This window comes from Apis mellifera, linkage group LG8, assembly GCF_003254395.2.
Source record: "Apis mellifera strain DH4 linkage group LG8, Amel_HAv3.1, whole genome shotgun sequence".
NCBI classification, from domain to species: Eukaryota; Metazoa; Arthropoda; class Insecta; order Hymenoptera; family Apidae; genus Apis; species Apis mellifera.
In genome coordinates this window covers 3,703,613-3,726,748 of record NC_037645.1, presented here as the reverse complement: position 1 = coordinate 3,726,748, position 23,136 = coordinate 3,703,613, and the positions used below count along the sequence as shown (strand labels likewise).

General features: G+C 23.7%; 1 protein-coding gene across 7 annotated transcripts; it reads left to right on the top strand.

Moving 5' to 3' along the window:
* Positions 1 to 357: 357 nt before the first annotated feature.
* Positions 358 to 22,817, top strand: LOC412128 (DENN domain-containing protein 5B). Of its 7 annotated transcripts, none has more exons than XM_016913745.2 (22): positions 358 to 659; positions 13,718 to 13,827; positions 14,585 to 14,805; positions 15,692 to 15,886; positions 16,290 to 16,761; positions 17,032 to 17,168; positions 17,242 to 17,429; positions 17,680 to 17,855; positions 17,933 to 18,144; positions 18,210 to 18,416; positions 18,515 to 18,523; positions 18,676 to 18,850; positions 18,927 to 19,197; positions 19,300 to 19,335; positions 20,009 to 20,116; positions 20,568 to 20,817; positions 21,021 to 21,288; positions 21,363 to 21,669; positions 21,833 to 22,009; positions 22,135 to 22,345; positions 22,418 to 22,633; positions 22,768 to 22,817. In XM_016913745.2, the coding sequence occupies exons 1-21, from the start codon at positions 542 to 544 to the stop codon at positions 22,605 to 22,607; spliced, it is 4,038 nt and encodes a 1,345-aa protein (XP_016769234.2). In that variant the 5' UTR covers positions 358 to 541; the 3' UTR covers positions 22,608 to 22,633; positions 22,768 to 22,817. The 7 variants fall into 7 exon arrangements, with proteins under 7 accessions (XP_016769234.2, XP_016769235.2, XP_006559702.2 ...); XM_016913747.2 differs by lacking the exon at positions 358 to 659 and adding an exon at positions 10,266 to 10,397; XM_016913746.2 differs by lacking the exon at positions 18,515 to 18,523 and having other exon boundaries at positions 359 to 659.
* Positions 22,818 to 23,136: the final 319 nt, after the last annotated feature.

Genomic DNA, 23,136 nt, shown 5'->3' with positions numbered 1-23,136 from the left:
GAATATGCATTAAAAATATAAAATAAATATAAATTTCACTTTTCAACACATTAGAAATGTGTAATCTCAAATTGCATAAATATAATTATATAATAAAACTATTGTTAAATAAATTCTTTTGGCAGTATTTATAAATTTCGATATGTTTTGATAAATAATAAATATAAAATATTATATAAAAATTAAATTATTTTATTGCTTAATTTTTATGAATAAATTAAGTATTAATAATATTATTCATTTAATATTCTTTTTTTAAGTTTAAGAGAATTTTGTAATTTAAAAATACGCGCCAATTTTTAGCGCCAACTATACGAATATAACGATTCGTAACCAAGTTCATATTGTAAAGTAAAGATCAATTATTCGCGGCGAAAGGTCCGCACTCCGCGGAGTTGTGCGTTACGTTCTGTACGCGTCAACATCAGCTGTTGTTTCGCTCTCGCGTAAAATGACAGTTTCGTGGAGGTTCATAATGTGGAAATCGTTTTCGTGAGGATGCTTCGTGTATCGCGGAGGTGAGCCTTTTCTTCTGGATAAAATGAACGGAAGTCTGGGAATAATGCGCGGACCAGAGCAACATCCACAGAGGTTCGCGGATTATTTTGTCATATGTGGACTGGACAAAGATTCTGGCTTAGAGCCAGATAAGTATTTCGGTAAGTTTTACTTTTTTTTTTTTCGTGTATCTTAAATAAAATATGCAGATTCGTTAAAATGACCATTTATTATTTATTCAATTTTTAATAAATTAAATCACTGTTATATATATTAAATAGTTTTCACATTCTAACAAGAAGACTGCTACTGTTGCAATTTTCGAAATCACTATGTTGCGCAATGCTAGATAATATATCTCAAACTAATAAATTGTACTAGTTATTTATGGTTGTATTCAAAAATTTGAAAAGTTATATTATTTTTTATTATTTTCTCGTTATCAGTTTATTAGATAAGTTTTCTTTGTAACTGATTATAAGATTAATTTCTCTAATAATAATAGTTAATGATTTATGTAGTGCATAAATTATATAGTTATTTGTTTTATTTGCACGTGATTGACACGTGAATTTCAATCGAAGTGCCATTGCACCCCTTACAAAATAAATATATCGCTTTGTACTCGACAAATTATCCGAATATATCATGAGTTTCTTCTCGATAAAATATAAAAAATGATATTCATTGAATATTTATATGTATTATATTTTTTGTAGTAATATTTTTATGAATGATTATTTTATTCTTGACATGTTTTCAAAAATAAATAACTATCAATGTCAAATAAATCATATAATCTTATTAAGTTAATAACATAAATGGAAGTCGCATTTAATAGAATTCCAAATACTCGATAATAATTAAGTTCATTGTGTATATTTTTAATTTTATATTTTTTAATATCACTTAAATCGATATTTTCAATCATTTATTTTTAATCTATGAAGGATGTTTGTCGTGCTTTTCATAATTAAATATATTGAACATGAAAATCATAAAATATTAAATGCAATAATTTATTATATTATTATTAACAAAAATTATTGTTATTAAAATAATATAATTGTTATATATTTTTGCCAAATATTTTTTTTCTTATTAATTTATTTATGAAATACTTTACGAAGAAAGAGAAATATTTTTCAGATTATTTATAAAAATTTTTATCAAATAATTCTATTAGAATATAATATTTTTATATTAGAATAAATATTATATATGGAATAATCAATAACTCGTTTGTTTGTAAAAAATAATAATGAAGTAATATTTTTTCTAATTTGCATGGAAATATTTTATAATATTTTAATTCATACAATTTATTTTGTTCAAAATATATTTTCCAATTCAAATGTTCAATTCAATATTTTTTAATTCAAATATTTTACAAGTAATATAAATAATAAAAATTTTCATAAAATATAGATTAAATATTATTTCTTTAAAAATTATTTTATTATTTTGCTATAAATTATATTTTTTATTTTATTTTTTTATTTAGATGAATGTTTCTCGAAATAATTTTTTAAATATAATTTTATTCTCTTATAATTGAGAAATACAGATTTTCTCATAGTTTTACTATAAGTTTTACTATAAGTTTACACAACAATATTACTTATTATTTTATTTAAATTAATCAATTTATATAAAAAATTATTTCAAAATAATTTATTTAATTTTTAACGCAAAATATGAGACAAACTATTTTTTTTCTATTATATTTTAATAATAATAATAAAGTAATTAAAATAATTTGTTATTTCAAATTATTAGTTTATTTTTAATATTATTTCAAATAAATTTTTATCCAAATTCTTATTTCATTAAATCTATACAATATATCATACGTAAATTTGAATTTTGAAATTAATAATTTTGTTTATTTATGTATCATTCAATATTTTCCATAGAATGCTTTTGTGTATTGTTTACATATAGTGATTATTAGTGGCAATATGATAAAAAGAGGATTAGTATCATTGAAAATGCAATTACTAGTATAATAAACTTTGTTGAATATTTGATTACTATTCGACTATTCGTCGACTGACAGTTGGCAATACTTGGCTGCGCAAAACTGCTTGAAATGCGAACAATGAGGACAGCAAGCAACGGATCTTCTTGAGAAGAAAGGTGTTTTTTTCGTTCAAACGATTTTTTCCAAAAATGATACAAAAGATCGTTTTATTACATAGCAACATATTATTGAAAAAAATTTACGTTAAAAGATGAACATGATGGTGACAACAACCACTTGTCTGATTTTAGCAATTGGCTGCAACTTCTTCTGTTTATTTATCTAACTTACACGAACTTCGTGCGCTGCTTATTTTGCTTATTTAACGTTTCACGGCCATGTTTATTTTTCTTCATGTGCAATTTCGGTTATTTAAAAATAAAAGACTGGTTTTCAGTATATAGTAATAAATATAAAGTATGTGAAAATATATTTCAAATGAAAAATGGTGATTAAATTGATTAGAAATCAGAATAAAATTAAAAATCTTTTTATTTTTTTTTTTTAATTATTTAAACAATTTTTTTTATGCTTCTGATAATATAATATAATATTCCAATAAATTAGAAAAAAAAACATATGTTATTATATATTATCAATAAAATACAAAACATGAAAATAAGAATAATATTTATTATATAATTTATTATATCTTAGTCATTGAATTATCAGGAATAAAACTTAAATTATATTATTTTTTATTGTTTATTAAATTCTTTTAAAAATATTTATTAAATATTCCATTAAAAATCAATAAAATAATTCTCAAATAATTTACTATTTTATTTTTAGATTTATATGGCAATATTTTTAAATTTTTTATCGTACTCGAAATCATTTTACAAAAAAAAAAATCAAATATCATTCTTATTTAATTATATCAGCTTTTTCGAAGAATTTATGTAATATTGTTAGATTTTCAAGGTGATCAGATAGTCGTAACTCAATCCTGAAAACTCACGCACTAGCCGATGAAAGTGGTTGATATTATGTTACAACACATTTATTTCGCTATGAATTTCTATGGTTGTTAAGTGCAACACGTGTGTATATTTTGCCACTTTGTATAAATACAGGATATTATTATTGCTACTGCATCAATGTTGCAATCTCGACATTGTAACTTATTACCATTTTTAACATTATATAGTATTCTATTATTTAATTTTTTAATGAATATCAAATAATAATTTCAATACAATTTAATTAAAAATAAATAGTTGAGCAATTAGCTATTAATAATATATAATTAAAATAATAAAAAGATTTAATTAGAATGATTTTTATTAAAATCTTAAATTTACTTTTATTTCTTATTCAAAAATTTATAAATCTAAATTTTCTAATATTAATTTTATACTAATTATTATATATATCATAAAATTCAAAATTTAAGAATTAAAAATAAATTACTTTTGTTTTAATAAATAGTTAATTTTTTTAAAATATACTTTTCAAATTTTTTTATTCATTGAATATTTTTATATAAAAAAAGAAATAGATATTGTAATTTTATCCAAAAAAAAATAAAAGAATGATGTTTGAATTTTTTATCAACGTTTTATTAAAAGAAATTAAAAGAAACATGATATAAAATGAAAAGCAATTTGCAATTTTACTAACGTCTGCTTACAAAATATATATAGTCTATAAATTGAAACATAATTCTGATGCATTTCAGAACATTCTCCACAAAGAACAAAATATAATTGTGAATAATAATAACAAAAAGGAGATAATTCTTGCTTTCATTGAATTGTAACCTTCTATCTCGACCATTCGATGTATTTAGTCAATCATGTAAAATAAATTATGAAAAAATTGCTGATAATATCTATTTAATTTTCAGATTTCGAATGGTTTTCGATAACTTATCTTATCGAAATTGAGTAAATTTTTTATTAACAATAATAATTTTTTTTATTGAAAATGATATGACGAGAAATTAATTATATTAATTAAAACAAATTATGAAACTTGGTGAATTTTTAAAGAAAAAAATTTATAATGATTTGTAAATAATTTTACACATTTATTTAAAAAAATGAGAATATGAAGAACGGATTTTCGTATGATATATATGTAATAGTTTCTTCGAATTTTTCTAAAGAAGGATATGAGGAATAAAGTGCGATGCGACAAAGAAATAGGGAGAAATTCTAAAGATACTACACATTGAGAGCAGCTGCAACAGATGTTGGAATGTATCATGAGTACCTTTAAAAGTAACGAAATTAATCAGGACATTTGTCCAATATGATATCGAATATTATCTAGTTAGTTAATCGATTTGATTGATAAAATTTAAATATATCAAATATATTCAAATACATCTCTAATTTTTTATTAAGATATTTTTATTTTTTTGCTTGAAGATAATAATATAAAGAATATATATATATATATATATATATATATATATATATATTATTGAAATTATATTTTAAAGATATAAATATTAAAAAGCATTTATATTTTTATATATAAAAAAATTTTATATGATTTTAAATAATAAATGATTGGGTTTGTTTTAAAAAATGGATCGAATCGAACAAAACAATTATTATTTATGAGTTTGTTACGTTTTTGGTTTTGGATGACTTCCGTTATAATAGATTCTCATATCTTTCAATAGAAGCAGCAAGTATATTCGAACTTACCCATTCGTCAATTTAATATGTTGGTATAGGGAGATGATTCGATCGATTCAGTCCCTTGGAAAATTCAGCTATTGAACAAGTCTGACTAACTATAGCAAACGATGCTTGCCAAGGGATAAGATAGAAAAACAACTTTTCTTAATTGAATTCTAATTTGCAATTATTTATATCTTTTAAAAAAATCTACATATTCTACAATTATTAAAGATATAATAATTAAATTATTCGTATAAATATCTAAAATAATAAATTGGCGATATTTTATTGATAATCATTAGCAACATTTGCATTATCAATATTTATTGGAAGATAATGGAAGATATTGGAAGATAAAGCACTATTATGAAAGATAAAAATATACAAAATACATAAATATTGAAAACAGAAATGAATGCTCAAAAAGAAAAAATTTTCAATAAAATTATCACTTTAGAAATAATAAAAAATGAATGAAATCGTTTAAAAAATTTATTATATATCATAGTTTATAAAATTTGTTATTATAAATTTTATTATTGATAAATAAAAATTTTATTATAATTTTTAGTTACATTTTTATAATGAACACATTCATAATGAATGTTATATATGTTATATATATATAATGTTATATACAAGTATTTTCATATGTTTTTCAAATATTTAGAAAGTTATTGGACCAATTTTAAAAATTTTTATTATGATTTTTTTCGATTGTAATTACCACTGGTAAATTTAGATACAGTGAAAATTATTTACTATGATTTAAAATAAAGATAACGTTGGAAATAAAAAAGATAATAAGTAAGAGAAAGTAGATAGAAATTTTGTACTAAATAAAAGTATTACTTATTCTATTTCTTTTAAAATTGATATCATAAATAATTCTAATATATTATCGTATTATTATCATTTTTTATGTTGTATTATTTTATAGATATAGATATATATCTTTACATTAAACATAAAAATATATTATTTTCGAACTTTTGATGAAATAAAGTAAGAATTATTTCGTTTATAAAAATCTTACTACCGGTAAATATAAGTATAAGATATAAGTTATCAAATAAATAAACGATGATTGATATTAATTATGGAAAAACACATTTGTAACACATATACAACATATAGATCACGTATATTAATGAAATTTATATACACATTTGTATGATAGTAATCATTTGATTATCTTTCTATTGATATACAAAGCATTCCAATCGTTATTTGTTCAACTTTTACAATCATGTTTACTTTTATAACAATACAGTATTATTATTATCATAAGTAGCATCAATAAAAATGGATTACATTAATTATATGACTAATGATCTAATATCTGTCTTTAAGATATTGAATACACCACGGAAAATAAATCATTTGTATTTTTCAAATATTTTCCTATCTTTTCTTACTTGCGTAAGTGATGACGTCATCATATATACGAGGTCATTTGTGCGTAAAGGGGATCCACATCATTTAAGTACGCATTTAAAGGGCGGAAGCATGGTTGCAAAGTGAAATAGTGTAGTCTATATATGAGCTGCGCGAGCAATAATTTTTATACGTTTCAAAATATTTGTTCTTGATTAAAGATATGTATACAAATTATAATTTATTGATATAAGAGAAGATATTTTGTCTATGAAGTATTAAACGCATCAAGTTATTAGATATGATTTATCTCTCGAGATAAATTAAGATTAAAATTGTTATTTTATTTTTATTTTAACTACATTATTATGAAAAGTGAATCATCCAATAATAAAGTTTAAAATAGTTTATTTTTTGATGATGTGGGAAAATGTCTCATATAGCTTAACATATGTTTCTCTTTATGAAATGAAATTATAATTTTAATATTTTAACAAAAAACTTATTTTTTAAATAAATTTTATTTATTTATTTGTTTGCATAATAATCATATTTATATAATTTATAATTATAATATATTATTTTATTTTATTTATGTAAAAAATAAGTTTCTGCTTCAATCATTTTATAATAATGTAATAAGAATAATAATTTAATAAGAAATAAAGTAATTTAATTAAGAGATAAGATTAGTGAAAATTTAAAAAATATTATTTTGAAATTGAAATTATCATATAAAATGATTCCAAATCGGAATCCTATTTTATATTCTGTAATACTCAAAATAATATTTTATATTTGTGTGGCAATGTAACTTTTCTTAAAAGAAAATATTTTTAGCAATATTAAAGTTTGAAAAAAACTAGAATATTGATGAGAAACGGATTAACTCATTGGTTTATCGATTGTCATGTAGTTGCTTAACTATTCAACCATTCATATTGAGCATCTGAAATGATAAAAAAAAAGAACAATGCAATTATGATTGATTTTATTATATTAAATTGACAAGAACATATGAATATATTTAAATGTGCTGTCTTCTAATTCATGGTCTTCATTGAAAAAAGAAATAAAAATAAAGTGAATTATTTTTATTGCATTAAAAATGAATATTTAAAAAATTAACTAGATATCTAATATAATTAATAAGAAATGAAATTAAAGATCATTTATCATTTCATATTACAATCATATATATATATATATATATATTTATAAATTGTACAAGTTCATTAGCCCGAAGTATATAAATATTTGCAAAATTGTTCAAAGGAAAAAGATGAAAGAAACAGAAACAGGGTTAATGGAAATGGAATTGCTGTTGTGTTCAAAAAGAGCGTGACAAAAAATGGATGGCGTGAAAAAGAACAAAGAAAGACTAAATGACATTCAACTTTTCAATAATCATTTTTTTAACACTGTAAGAAATGAATTTTAATCGTTATTTAATTTTATAATGTTGTACGAATGCTTTAAAAAATTTTTTTGCAAATATTATTATTATTGTTTTTTTTTTTTTTACAAATATGAATAACAAAAGTGAAAAATTTTCATAAAAATTCCATCACTCGATGAAATACTTCTTTGACAAAATTTCAAGTCATTCGAGATTGTGCCCTTTGTGTTCATGGATAATAGTTGTTATACAGGATCTCACGCGTGTAACGTACCCTCAAATCAATACTTTCTTCACTATAGGGGCACATCTAACGTTTAATGCTCGTTTTTCGTTACCCTCTTCGGCTATAATCTTTCTTTCTTCCTGCCTTTCATCTTTGCTGACGTATCGTGCATGCATTTGTAACTATACTTTTGTAGCTTGATCTTCTCACCATGGTATATGATATGTTACCATGTTTATTGTAATTTATTATTATATGTTATATTACAATAATTGATAATAAATATTATATTATTTTGTATTATTATAAGATTAATAATATAAAATAGTTATTATGATTGATTAAATTTCTATAATAATATTATGTATCATTTATAAAAAAAATTAATTGCATCGCTCATTATGCATTATGCATAATGAGTTTTTTTGCATTCTATACTAAAGAGATTACTTATCTAAAAAAATCAAAAAAAGATAGAATGCTGTTTTATTATTCAATAACATAATATTTGCGAGAGAAGTTTTAATAAGATTTTGAACAATCACTAGAAAAACACTTTTTGAACTTGCATAACGAGTGAAATAAGTAAACTTTTTAAGAAAGTGTTACATGTACCATCCAGTGAAGAATTAAACAAAGTGAAGTGGTTTTACTTTCCCCTTTTTAGACGAATTTTGTTCCTTTTTCCTTCTTGTTTTTTTCTTCATTTTGCAATTTTTTTAAGTAAAAATGAATAAATTATTAATTGTCTTAACATTTCACTGCTCAAACCATTTAATTAATTGTTTCACTGCTCAATTAATTGTTTTTTTTTCTACTATTATTATAAATCTTGGTATTAAATTGTTTAAAAAGTATGTATCATATATCAACATGTATAAAAGAATAAATATAAAAGAATTAAATTTTAAATATTTTAAAATATACATATATATATAATCAATAATTATAAAAATATGTTTTGAATTCATAATAATTTTTTAACTTGTTTACAATAATATTGCGGTTTTATACACGGTTGTAACAGAATCTTTGGTTTTCTCATTTGGTTCTATACTTATTAGTGAAATTAGATATCTACGTCATATTATTATGAATAATTAATGATCCGTATTTAATTTATTTTTTTAAATAAAGTATTATACAAGTTTAATATCAAATATTATTATATCAATCATGAGATATTACGTTCTTAATTATTATACATATAAAACCTTATGTAAGCTAATCACACAATTTTTTTTTATAAAATTTTATAATAGTATTTAATTAATTAATTTAATTAATTTTAATAATAGACTTCTATTATTTATTTATGATATAAATTTTTGAATATCAATAGCATATATTTATTAATTTTTCCCAATCAAAACAGAATATTTAAAAAAGTTGTAATAAAATTCCTCTGTATTATTTATTTAAAAATTTTTATTAAGAAAGTTTTAAATCTACCTTAAATTTAAGGAAAATAAAAAAACATATACAATTTTATATAAATTTTATTGAAATGTATAATAAACTATTATATTGATTGGGGTTAAAGTCGAAGATGAAAGCAAGAATATTAATCAAAGTAATTTTCTTTTTTTTCTCGACAATAATTAAGTTATACGACTTCATCCATGACGATTGTGCCAGAAACACAAGCGAAATTTCTTCACTTTTCCATACTTGATTGTGAACATTTTGCAAATAATATTTATAAATAGTCAAAATCGGATTTCGCCATTCGAACAATAAAAGAAAATATTTATTTCATTTATATTTTTAAATGATTAGTAATTTAATAAAAATTAAAGATTCTTTATTTATTTTCACATATATAAAAAATTAAAAAATAATCTTGGAAAAATTTTCAGGATTTTTTATAATAGTAAAAAAAAAAAAAAAAAAAAAAAAAAACAGAAAAAGAATGATGAGTAAGAAGAAATTTTTCTCATGCAAAAATAGCAGTTCATCTGATAAAATCAAAAGAAATTTCGTGCATGTTCGAGGACACTGGCAGCACCCATCGTTTAACTAAGCAATCGCTATACAATTTTCTTCGGTCAATTAAGCTCACTGATGACAGAAGTGCATAACGTGCAGTGTATATCGCATAGAAAACGCGTAGGTGCTTTCTCTTCCAGCCAGGAACTGTATTAACTGTAATCTAAGCGATAGCACAGTAATGTAACACCTCTTGAACGATGACAAAAGTCCCTCTGTAGCCCTGGGAAAAAAGGAACGCCACTTAAGGTAATATTTGATTTCCTTTTTATTCATCAACGTTTCTTAAGGTATCGGTGATGGCTAAGCATTGTGTAACGCTTTTGCTATTGTTCAACCACTGACCTATTTTTTTCACTTTTTACTTTTTACTTTTATTTTCTCCCATTTGTTAGGTAATATAATTTTCGCGATAATTAACACGAATTTATTTCGCACGATTTTCTTAACCTAACAATATACACTTATAGAAAACTTTATTGTTATCATTATTATAACTATTAGATATGCATGTATTTCTCAATTTCTCTAATATTTTCTTCGAAATTTTTTTTCTAAATTCTTTTTCCATATTTCTGAATAATATAAAAAATTTAGAATAGTATAATTAGAAATATGCTACAACTTGAATATGACATACTGCTAGAATGTGACATACATAACCTATAACGTAATCGAAATATGCCAAAAATGAAAGACATAAAAATCAGATTATTTTATAATATAAGCACAAAAATATAAAATATTAAAAATTTTCAATAATTATTACAATTTTCTATCAATAAAAGATACATACTTTATTGAATTAATAAAAAAATAAATGAATAAAATAAAATAATTTACATTAATATATATCTTATATATCTAATATATCTTAAATACATGAATATCTTTCATATTATTTATCATGAATGCCATGTTAATATTTAAAATAATACAATGGAAAAATTCTATCAATCATCGATGTTTCGATTGAAACAAAAAAGAAGGAAAAAAGAAAGAAAGAAATATTCATCGAAATATAGTTTGAACATGGTGATTGCCAAATTGCACGGCCTATTGAATTATCGTCGTTATTTTGTTCATGGAATTTCCAAGCGGAGATTAGTCCGTAGAACAGTTGATAACGGCAATTAAAATCACCGAGTGGATTTAATCTTTGGCTGGTTCCTCGAATCGGTAAATGTGACCGTCTGATTACCCCAAGCAATATTACTCTATTACATTGTAAAGAGAATTGAAATTATCGTTTTGATAAAAATAAATTGGAATCGAACGATCTTGTTAAGAAATTCTGTAATTATTAATAGTAATTATATCTTCCATTCTTTTATTATAGTTATAATATAGAAATCAATATGTATATATATATATAATAAATATTTGGTCATAAATTACTCTCACATATTATATGTCGAAAACTTATAATGTTTATATATTCCAATAACGGTGATTTTTTAATAATCTATTCTATATTACTTATTGCATTGAATTGAATTGAAACGAGGCATATTTTATCTTTGAGAACTTGTGTAATTAACACGAAACTATTAATTTTCATTAATACCTAATTAATTGAACTTTTGTTATTTAATTCACATAATTCATCTAACTTTGAATTTCTATTATTTGAAAAAAGATTTATATGAGAAAATAATGAGAAAAATTAATGAATTCCTATTATAAACTTCAATTATATATAAGGATATTAAATTTTGTTATCAATATTAAATTTCCAAATTTGTAATGATTGAAAATAATAAAAAATGTTTTTCAATAATGATTATTTCAAATAATTTAGATATGTATAACAATTAACAGTAACTAAAAGAAGTTATCATCATGCATAATGCTCTTTCCTAACCTAAAATAATTTTGATCAATGTTTATCGAACGTTTAACTGACATAAATTTTCCTTGCCAATAAGTTATTTATAATCAAGATTCAAGATATTTAAAATTTAAAATAAATTTTGAATTTTATATATATATATATATATATATATATATATCTTTGAAATTAAAATTATTTCAATTATATATATGTGGACAGAATTAAAATATTTTAAAAATATAGAGATCATTTAAATTGTTATTAATAATGTTATATCTTGTAAATAATTATCAAATATTTTATTCTTAAAAACAATAGATGATATATGATATTTTATTATATTACAATCTAATAAATTATAAAAATTGTATATTGTATATACAATTATAATAAAGATACAAAAATATTCAAATTTTATGTTAATTTGTTAATTTAATTTAATATAAATATTTCTGTTGATCATGAATTGTATAATTGTATAATTAAATTTTTACTTAACGAATCCACATATACACGAATACACATATACACATACACACGCATTGCCATCTCTTTGGACGACTGTTCGATCATGAACGATTAACCCTGCACAAGGGTGCCGTTGTATTCGTGGTACACGAAACAACTGGAACATCGCCAAGACTTTTAACAGACTCATTCAGGTCGAGCTGCTCTGAAATATGTACCACGTTCAATAACAACTTGTCGACGTTGCCGTAGTGAGATTTTAATTTTTTCAGGAAAGAAAAAAGGCTCTGTCCCTTTTCTTTCTTTTTCTCTTCCTCTACATCTATTTCTCGTTTTAGAAGTTGCAAGTTTCAAGATATACTTAGACTATATTGAACTAAGAACAATAGACAAACCAAGCAAACTGGACTAAATTCCTGTAAAAACTCTTTTTTAAACGTGGAATTTTTTTTTTTTTTCTCATTCTATATATGTTTGTATGTTTTTTTTTCTTGAAATGTGTATGCATGTCACTTTTCTAGTAAGAAAGCTTTGACCGACTTGAACGTTTCTCTTACAATAAGAAATTTGGACTAATTACCCCGTTGTAATGATATTTCCTTGAAGAGGTTTTTTTTCAAGTAGTTGAATTAAAAATATTAAAAGAATTTAAGAATATTGTATTGAAAATATAGAAGATGATATATTGATTGAAACAAAAAATAAATTAAAAATATACAATTGACTAGAAAAGTAATGATAACTTATTGTTGGAATTTTTTTTATAAAATGATTGAAAATTAATTTTATATTTATACCTTTTTCCATAAATTATTCGTACATTGATCTAAATTGTATAATTTAATAAGAAAAAAATTGTTTGAAAAGATTTTAAAGAGTGTTCAAAAAATTCAAATATAAATTTAAATCCCTCTTTTATCTAGCTTTAAGAAAAGATTCGAAGATTGATTAAGAAGACCTTTATACATATGTATATGACACAAAGAGCGCATTTAAGTATTTGGTTAAAAGGTCACGGTCTCACTTAACGTTAACAAGTATTACAGCTACATCATTTACTAAGCGTGTTATGATTATAAATATCACGTTTCTAAGTTCACGAAGATAATACACTTTCGACATTTAATTTTTATACTAGTTAATAAAAAAATTTTTTCTAATATTCATCAAAGTAATGATAAAATTAAGATTTTTTTTGTTAAAAACTATAATTATAATTGCATATATTATACGTTAATAATTGTAAATGTTCACTTTTCTGTTTCAGGTGATTCTTTACAATGTACACCTCTAGACCGAGCATATAAAAGTAAAGTATTGGGACACTATCCAGATTCTGTTCCATGGAATCCTTTTGACGAACATGCTGTTTGCATGGTATGCTAACAAATTTTATTTTTTTTTATAAATTATGATTGTTTTAATGATATATCTTTTTAATCTGTCATCCTTTTAATATCTTACAATAATTTCAAATTAAATTTCTTATCATTAACTCTCTCTTTTTCTCTCTTCTCTTTTTAAATTTGAGCAAAATTAATAAAACAATAAATACAAGGGGGAAATTAACATATTGAATCTACATTCTATATATAAATCATTATGCATAAATTTTATTATTGTTATATAACTATAAATATAGATTATTTGTCGAAACAATTTGCCAAAAGTATATTGTAACACAATTTATCGATATATCAAATTTGTATATTATTATTCGATCATCTTATTTGACAATTTCAAATTTTGCAGGCGGCAAATTTAAAAGCACTTACCGTATATTAAAATCGAGCTTCCTAAAATAGCTTCTTTTGAATAACACACACAAATGAATACAGGAAAAGAAAGAGATACTTTCCAACAAGTTTTAATAGAATTACTGGGACGTAAAATTAAAAGTGCAATATACTCGACATAACTTACATGCGGTAAACTGGGTCCACACTGTTCGCGATCACCGACGTTGTATACATAGGTTAGCATGTCCCAGTTGCGGATAGCAAAAAAAAAAAAAAAAAGAAAAAAAAGAGAGAGAGAGAAATAAAGAGAAAGAAAAAATGATGGAAAGAGCGGACTAACAGAAATGAAAAGGCGTTGTGTGCAACGGGTGTTCATAAGATATTCAATCTTGTAGCTCTGTCTACCGAGTGGCCTGAAATTTCGAACACAGAAACATTCGGTGGAGCCAACGTTCCATTCGTTCGTGCTCACGAAAGAGGATGGACACAGAACTTACGGGTTCAGCCTTGTCTTCTACGAGGAGTGCAGAAATCGAAAGATATGTGCAGCTATGCAAACCCTTCAAGCGATGCACATCACGGAACTTAGCAGCGGCCAAAATGGTACACCACCAACGTGAGTTCTTTGCGTTGCTTATTTTTCTGAATATAGTTAATCCTATTAAGATTGAGAATAATTATAGAATCATGCAATCGTTCTTTCTTCATATTTTATATTTACAAAATATGAAAGCAATTATAATTTTCAGATATAACAATAATGATAGAGATTTGAAACAAAATTTGCAATTTTGTGCCAGATAGGATAATTGGAAAATTTTATCTATAATTAGTATGGAATTAAGATAAAAGGTTTAGACAGATATATATAATACCTTGTATAACTTTTAAATGCTAAACATATAATAAGATGTAATTACAAGTTCTTTTATTGGAAACATTGAAATAATTGTATCCGAATAATCGAACAGGCATTATTATTATTGATTTATTGGATTATATAGCATTATCTTTCTTATACATATAATCGTTGTTCTATTTCAATTTTTCCTTTCTGTTCTATTCTGTAATACCTATTTGAATAGTTTTTTGCAAACGATAAATAATTTTACTTTATAATATCTTTATAAAATGATATATTTATCTGAAACTTATCATAGAAGATAAATTCAAATGATATTAATCAGATAAAAGAAAAACAATAATTCTATTGAGAATTTATCAGAGAATTTATCTATTCTCTAAAGAATTTATCATCTTGGAAACTTGTATAATTTGATAAAGTAATTTAAATTTTGAATTTTAAATTCGCCATATTCATCGAAATTGAGGATTAAAAGATAAATTTTATAATTTTTCCATATAACTTTCTTCGAGTACTTTGTATTATTTCAAGATGATCAATTCAACATAAAGTAGCGAAAGAAATTTAATTTGAAATTATATGAAAATTAATAAGAAGTATATGCGTGAAGATTTAATACATGTAAATGCGTTTGCAGGGCAAGGAAAGGCCAGGACGGACATAACACGCGATCGTTGCCACGGCATTTCAAGCTATCAGCACATTCACCAAGTGCTGCGTTAGGCTACTACGACTCCACCAAAGACAAGTTGCTAGTGACTAAATCGATATCCTTGCTATGCCAGCAACCTTACCTTCATGCCGCGAAAACGTTCCTCACTAATCTCTACAAGTGAGTAAAGATCTAGATTATCATCTTGTAATGTTCCAGCATTTTTACCTGGTTTAATAATATAAAAGATCCTTGACAAAAGATTTTCTTGAAAGAAGTATTTTAAAGTAGTATCATCTACTTTTCAATTTTAATTTTTAAATTGAAAATTTTAACTTTCTAGTAAATTTTTTCAAAATTTAAATTTATATATTATTGCTTCTATATATATTAATATTTTTAAACATCAATTATCAACATTTGTCAATTATTTTAAAATAACTTTAAGATGAAATTTAAATTGAAATATTTTTTAAGATATCATAATATTGAAAATTTAAACTATTTTGGAATTATAAATTTTTAAGTATTTTAGCTTTTTTTTTTTTTTCCTTTAAAATTAATCAAATATTTATTTTTGTAGATGTGTTCCTAGACATCCAGGACCTGGTCTTAGTTTAGAATCCTATGTATACAATCTGTTGTACAATGTGCCGGTACCATTGCCTGGAAAGTCGTTAAAGTTCTTCGTTCCCAACGATGAACCAGCAAAATCGCCTTTAGAGCTAGTTATCCATCAACCGACGCCATCACAAGAATTACCGATGTTAGATTATCCTCTGAAAGATATGTTCACATGGCTTGGCGCGGACTGCGTGATCCAATTATTCACGTGCGTCCTATTAGAGAATCAAGTTTTGCTCAGGAGTTCGGATTTCCACAAGCTGATGGTGGTATCTGAGTGCATAACGGCGCTTCTATTCCCATTTTCCTGGCAACATGTGTACGTGCCGATATTGCCTGCCAGTCTATATCATTTCTTGGACGCACCAGTACCGTTTATAATGGGTTTACACGCGCAAAGCGAGGGCGGTGTATTGAAAATTGCCAGCGAAGTGAGTATATTATTTAAACACTTCCTAATAACTCCGAAATTTTCATCATTTTTTGATATATGAATTTTAAAAATTTTAAAAATTAAGTAAAAAATCAAATTTCTTTCATTAAAAAAAATCGGAATTGTTAATGTTTAATTGAAATAGAAATTTTTAAAATTTTATTCTTTTTATTATATGTAATTGTTGTATATATATGATCTTTTTGACATTTTTTAATCCAAGTTAAGAAAAAAAAGAAGCATTTAATTTATTTAAATTTGATTACAGGCAAATCTTTGTTATGTAGATATAGATAAGCAAAGTAGCCAATTTCCAGAAGAATTACCTGTATTTCCTCATAAAATGCAATTTATTGATGAGATTAGAACTCTCTTAAACAAGTACAAAGTACCACTCACGGGAAAGTAAGTAAAAAATGTTTTTTTTTTTCTAAATACTTGTTTTCATTGAAGTTTTAATATTGAAATATTTTTTCAGGACTGATAATATGGTCATAAATCATTATAATGGTGACATCATGACTAGTAGTCTGACACTTCCTGGTTCTGGATTTCATCTTCCTCGCAGAAAACATTCTTTACACGATGTTTTAGATTGGGATCGACCGGAACCAACAGCACAATCAGACACTTTACAAAGGATAGTAGATATTGTTAAAAGAACGGGTAAAGATTTTTTATTTTTCAATTATAAATTTCATTTAAATTTATATAAATTTCTTATGTTCATTTATATTTTATATTTTTTTAAAAAAGTAAAAATTCTTAATAAATATATTAATAATAAAAGACTTAAATAAATTAACAATTAATAAATTAACAATAATAAATTAACAATTTTTATAATATAAACAATATATTTAATCGCAGAAAACCAATAGTATTATTATTTTTATTTATTATTAATTTTTTTCAGGGGTAAATGTAGAAGATATTGATTCAGTGGAAGACAACGTGAAGGAACGAGTACTTTCGCCTCAAGAAGAATATCAAGAGACACTTATGTTTAATAATGCTATTAGGGAAATTTTTTTGAACCGTTTTGTACAGATTTTTTCTAGTTACGAGCATTTTGTTATTCAGCCAAGTCAAGTATGAAACAATTTTTTGTATATGATTTGTCTTTTGCAATAAGTCTGTATTTGAAAAAAGAAAATCGATTGTTATAGGATAAAGATGAATGGTTGAATAATAGGGACAGTATGCATGTTTTTGATAAAGCTACATTTTTATCCGATCAACCCACGCAGCATTTACCATTTTTATCAAGATTTCTAGAAACGCAAATGTTTGCATCTCTTGTTGATAGCAAAGTTATGTCAACATGGAGTGAACTTGATTTTAACATACGAGTTTTTGATCAAAGAATTTCTTTTTTAAGGTAAAAAAATATTTTTTATATCATTTCATATCTAAATAATTCAATTTAAATTTCTTTAATTATAGAAAAAAAATTGGGGAGGGTATTATACGATCTACACGCTATGAATCTTGTACAAGTATCGAAGAATCACAAAAAATATTGGAACAGAGATTAACAAATGTTGATTTTGAAACAAATCCACCTACTGAAATTCTTCCTCATAGAGCAGCATATTTCCGAAGTTTTCCTTTATTAGATAGTGTTGCTTTAAATAAAGAACCAGCTCAAAGGTAAATATTTGATTTACAAACACATTTTTAAATATTTTAATTGTAAGTTATTAAAAAAACATTAACATTTATTGTTTTATTTCCTGCTTCACGCGTAGTATACTTCGGTAAGAATATATATCTCAAATTGTAACATTACATTTTAAAAATAAATCGTTATTCCAGTTTTGTTAATTATTAAATTTTATTTTTTATTTCAAAAATATATATTTTGTAATTTATATTTCAATTATTGATTTTAATTTTTTATTTATAATAGTAGTCGAAGAGGTCAAACTCAATGGAAATATAAAATGAAATCCATAGAATCAAATGGAAAGAATCAGGTACCTCAAGAAACTCAATCACCTCGACCTCAAACTAAGTTATCCGCGGATATGAGTCCAGCATTAATAGCACAAGCAAATTGGACGTTTGTTGAAAAATTGCTCAAGGTATATTTATGAAAAAATAAAAATAAAGTAGATTTATTATTAAAAAATAATATCAACATTTTTTTATTATTTAAAGGATTGTAAATCAAAAACAAAAAGAATGTTGGTTGAAAAAATGGGTTCCGAAGCAGTTGCATTAGGTCATGGAGGTGAATCTTTATCGGATGTCGAAGAAAATACATTAGTCGCTAGTCTCTGTGATCTTTTAGAACGAGTTTGGAGTCATGGATTGCAAAACAAACAGGGGAAAAGTGCTCTTTGGTCGCATCTTACCATGTATCAAGCATTAAAAGTAGAAGAATGTAACGATCCGAATAAACCTCTAGATTCTAACTTTCTTTGTCCTGGTAAGTTAAAATTAATTGTTATATTTTATTAAGATTTTTTATACAGTCTTATTCTATTATGGAAAATATATTCACTAAATTTCATAACATTTGGAAATGCAGCATTATCGTGGTGCGTGGAGCGGAAGCGATTCGATTGTACGTGTCTTATTTTATTTCAAATAAAGTGTTAAAAGTAGAGATAGTTTCTCATACGTAGATACTCTGCACTGTATTAGTTGTAAGTGACACATTACTTATAAATAATTATTTATTTGACTCTATATGTTTTTGCTAATATTGCACATATTATATCAGCGAGTATGTTGGCTGCTATTTTCTAAATTATTGATTCTATCAATAATCATTTGAAGTATATTATTTTGTTATTGTAAAATATAATTTAAAACAATATATAACATTTTATAAAAACAATTTTTTATATTATGAAATTAAATTATTTATTAATTTATTTTTTTGTTTATTTATTTAAATTTATTCAATTTTAATTTTATTTATACAAAAAAACTTGTTCATTACATTTTTTTTATTAATTATTAAATATATTATATACAACTCAAAAATGAATAAAATATTTTAATATGATATAAAATATCAATATAAAGTGCCAAACTGTTGATATTGATATAAATTAATAACATATCTTTATATTATATTATCTTTAATATTATAATAAAATAGAAAATAATTCTATTTAATTATAAAATATTATCTTTTGAGTTGTAATCTCAATTTAAAATATGCAATAATTCTTTTTCAGTTATTTTTCTTCAATTTTTATTTCTGTTTTATTTTTCTGTGTTGTAAATAGCCAAGAAATCACCAAATAAATTTTTTGGATTACCGGAGCGTTTAATTTCATCCTTAAAGGGCAAAAATATTTTTGAAATTGCTTCTTATATCAAGGAGAATTTTAATGGTAAGCCGCGTAATGTTGGCTTGCCATAATAATATCCAATTAGATTTTATTCTAACATATTATTTTTATATTTATGTTTAATAATCATTGTAAATGTCAATAAATCGCATGATTTGACATTGATATTTTAAATGATATATAAATAAAAAAATTTTTAATAGATATTCATAACATACAAATGTTATAGATATGAATGTAATTTTTTTTTTTTACTTATTAATGATATGCAATTGAAAAATAAAATTTATATAATTAGCATGGAAATTATAATTGCAAATTGATAATAAATAATCAAAGATTAAAATAAATTTTTTTATTTAAAATGCCTAAAGTTCAGTCGTTTTGTTTTCGTCTAAAGCATGGAATTATATGCATGTACTGTTTGAAATATTTTTATAATAATGAATTTATTATTTATCTAAAATTATTGTTTATTGGATTTTGTTAACAGTAACAGATCTACCGAATTTGGCATTGGAGATCGATTCACCAACACGAGGCACGGATAAGCACAAGTCTCCTGGAGATAAAAAAGTCGGTCCTGAACAATTTTCTTTACTTTTTGATATTCGAAATGTACAAGCAATGACTGATATTAAAACGCATATTGGATATGCCAGAGCTTGGGTTCGATTAGCACTTGAAAAAAAATTTCTTTCTCGTCATTTGAGAACCTTATTATCAGATAATAGATTGTTAAGGTAAGTTGTGAGCTTAAAAATATATTATACTTATATGTATAATCTATCTGTTTATTATAATATTAAAATTGATTAATTTAATTTATATATAAATAAAAATTTTAGCAATATTGTAAATATATTGTAAATAAATGGAATTAAATACTTATTTTATATTTCTTATTTTTAAAAAATATATATATATATTATTGTTTTATTTTTAGAAGTCAATATAAACGTTCGGCATTTTTACGTTGTGAAGAAGAAAAGGAACAATTCTTATATCATCTTTTAACATTAAATGCAGTTGATTATTTTTGTTTTACAAATAATTATCCGACTACAAAATTGCCATACAGGGTTGTTATATTTCCTAGTCGAAAAGCTAGCGCAGCTACCACTTCAGCAAATAGCTGGATTGCTATTTCTGGCACACTTTGTGAAACAAATCCAGTTCCAATACCAAAGGGTGCATTAGAATTTGTATTTCATGTATGTGTTCTTATGCATTAATAATTTATTAAGCACTATATTGTAAATAAATAATTTTATAATTTTTATTTTAGCATAAAAATTTAGGTGTGCTTTCCACATTACGCATAGGACATGACAATACCGGTCTTTCGCCTAAATGGATGGTAGAATACGTCGTAATAAGAAATGAAGTTACAGGACATACATTTAAATTTCCTTGTGGTAGATGGCTTGGCAAAGGTATTGATGATGGATCTACCGAAAGATTATTAGTAGGCGCCCTGATACCACGTAATATTGAAGAATTGGTTGAGTCATGTTCAACACCACCAAGATGTAGATCTCCTAGCATACCTAGACGTCCCATATTATCTCAAGTTGAATTACAACATATGTTGGGTAAATATCAATAAAATACTATTCTAATTTAAATAGAAATATTTACTTCATATCAATTTAAGATATAATTAATAATATATACATAATATGTTACAATAAATTTATAAATATAATAAAATTATAAATTATAATGAAAATGTTAAAAATTTATATAATTTTATAGGAGAATCTGTAAATGCAATTGTCAAATTTCATTATAGAAGGGAATGTCAAGATGGTTCTTTGACTGCTCTACTTTGTGGAGAAGGTGGTCTTGTACCATCATTAGAACAAATATTTTTATTTGGATTTAAAAATCAAAGGATATTTGGGAAAAACTTTTATGTTTGGGATTATCTCTGTACGTTATTATTTTCTTATTCTTAAAGTATTAAAAATAATTTATTAAAAGTATTATAAAACTTTTGATTATGAAATGAGATTATGAAATAAAAATGAATAAAATGAATTTTTCATCTATTTTAGTACGTATAAAAGAAAATTTTGAAATTTCTTTATTGGAACAAATGGACGAATATTCTCAGAGGCTTAATAGAGATAGACGAATTCATGCAGAAAATAATCAAAGATTTGCAACTTTAAGATGTTATTGTCATCTAATCGATCAAATTAATATGTTTAGTCAAACTCTTGGTAAAGATGGAAAATTTCAATTATTTATATGTTTAGCAGCGAGGTAAATTATAATTTTAATAACTTAATATCGGATACATTTTTATGAATTTAATTTTTACTTTTTTTTATTTAGAGAGCAGCTTCTTCATTCTATGCTTCGACCAATGAGCGAAGCGCGTTCTACCGCGGATATGTATGAAGAAACTTCTTTTTTAAGAAATTCTACATTATTAAATTTCCTCATTCATATTCTTGAACCTTTAAGTGAATTTCATATTGTTCTTGAAAAGAGTTTAACTCATGGAATTTCTAGTATATGTTAATTTATCATAAACATTCCAATAATTAGGTAAGTTTATATGCTTAATTTAATGATTCTTATGCTTAATTATGGATTCTAGATTAAAAATTAATCTTTTTTTAAATAATTAAAATAGTTTAAATTCATTATGATTTTTATTCATATTATTATGATTTTTATAGGATATATTTCTTTGAAATGGCACAATTTACAAAATTCTAAATAATATGAGGTAAAAAGAGATAAATGTTATGATATTAAAGAAATGAGGAACTTTCTAAAACATTATTATTAAGAATGTAAGAGAAATTTAATAATGCAAATGAAGACTGTTATGCTGATGTAAAATAGTCGTTTTTAGATGATAAAATTGTTTGACAGAAAGTTGATATATAAGTGATAATGGAAACAAAAATTTTGTCCTGCTCTGAAAGTTGATAATATTAATAACAATAAGAGTTCAGTGCAAAGATAAATAATCTAATAATTTCGCCCATCTTGCCGTAGTTACTTGGTAGAGAAGCTAGATAACAATAAGTTTGTTGAAACTG

Coding starts and splice junctions, on each gene's coding strand:
- LOC412128 (XM_016913745.2), top strand. CDS start 542: ATGAACGGAAGTCTGGGAATAATGCGCGGACCAGAGCAACATCCACAG. Junction 14,806..15,691: donor CAAAATGGTACACCACCAAC/GTGAGTTCTTTG, acceptor ATGCGTTTGCAG/GGCAAGGAAAGGCCAGGACG. Junction 19,198..19,299: donor TTCTAACTTTCTTTGTCCTG/GTAAGTTAAAAT, acceptor TTGGAAATGCAG/CATTATCGTGGTGCGTGGAG.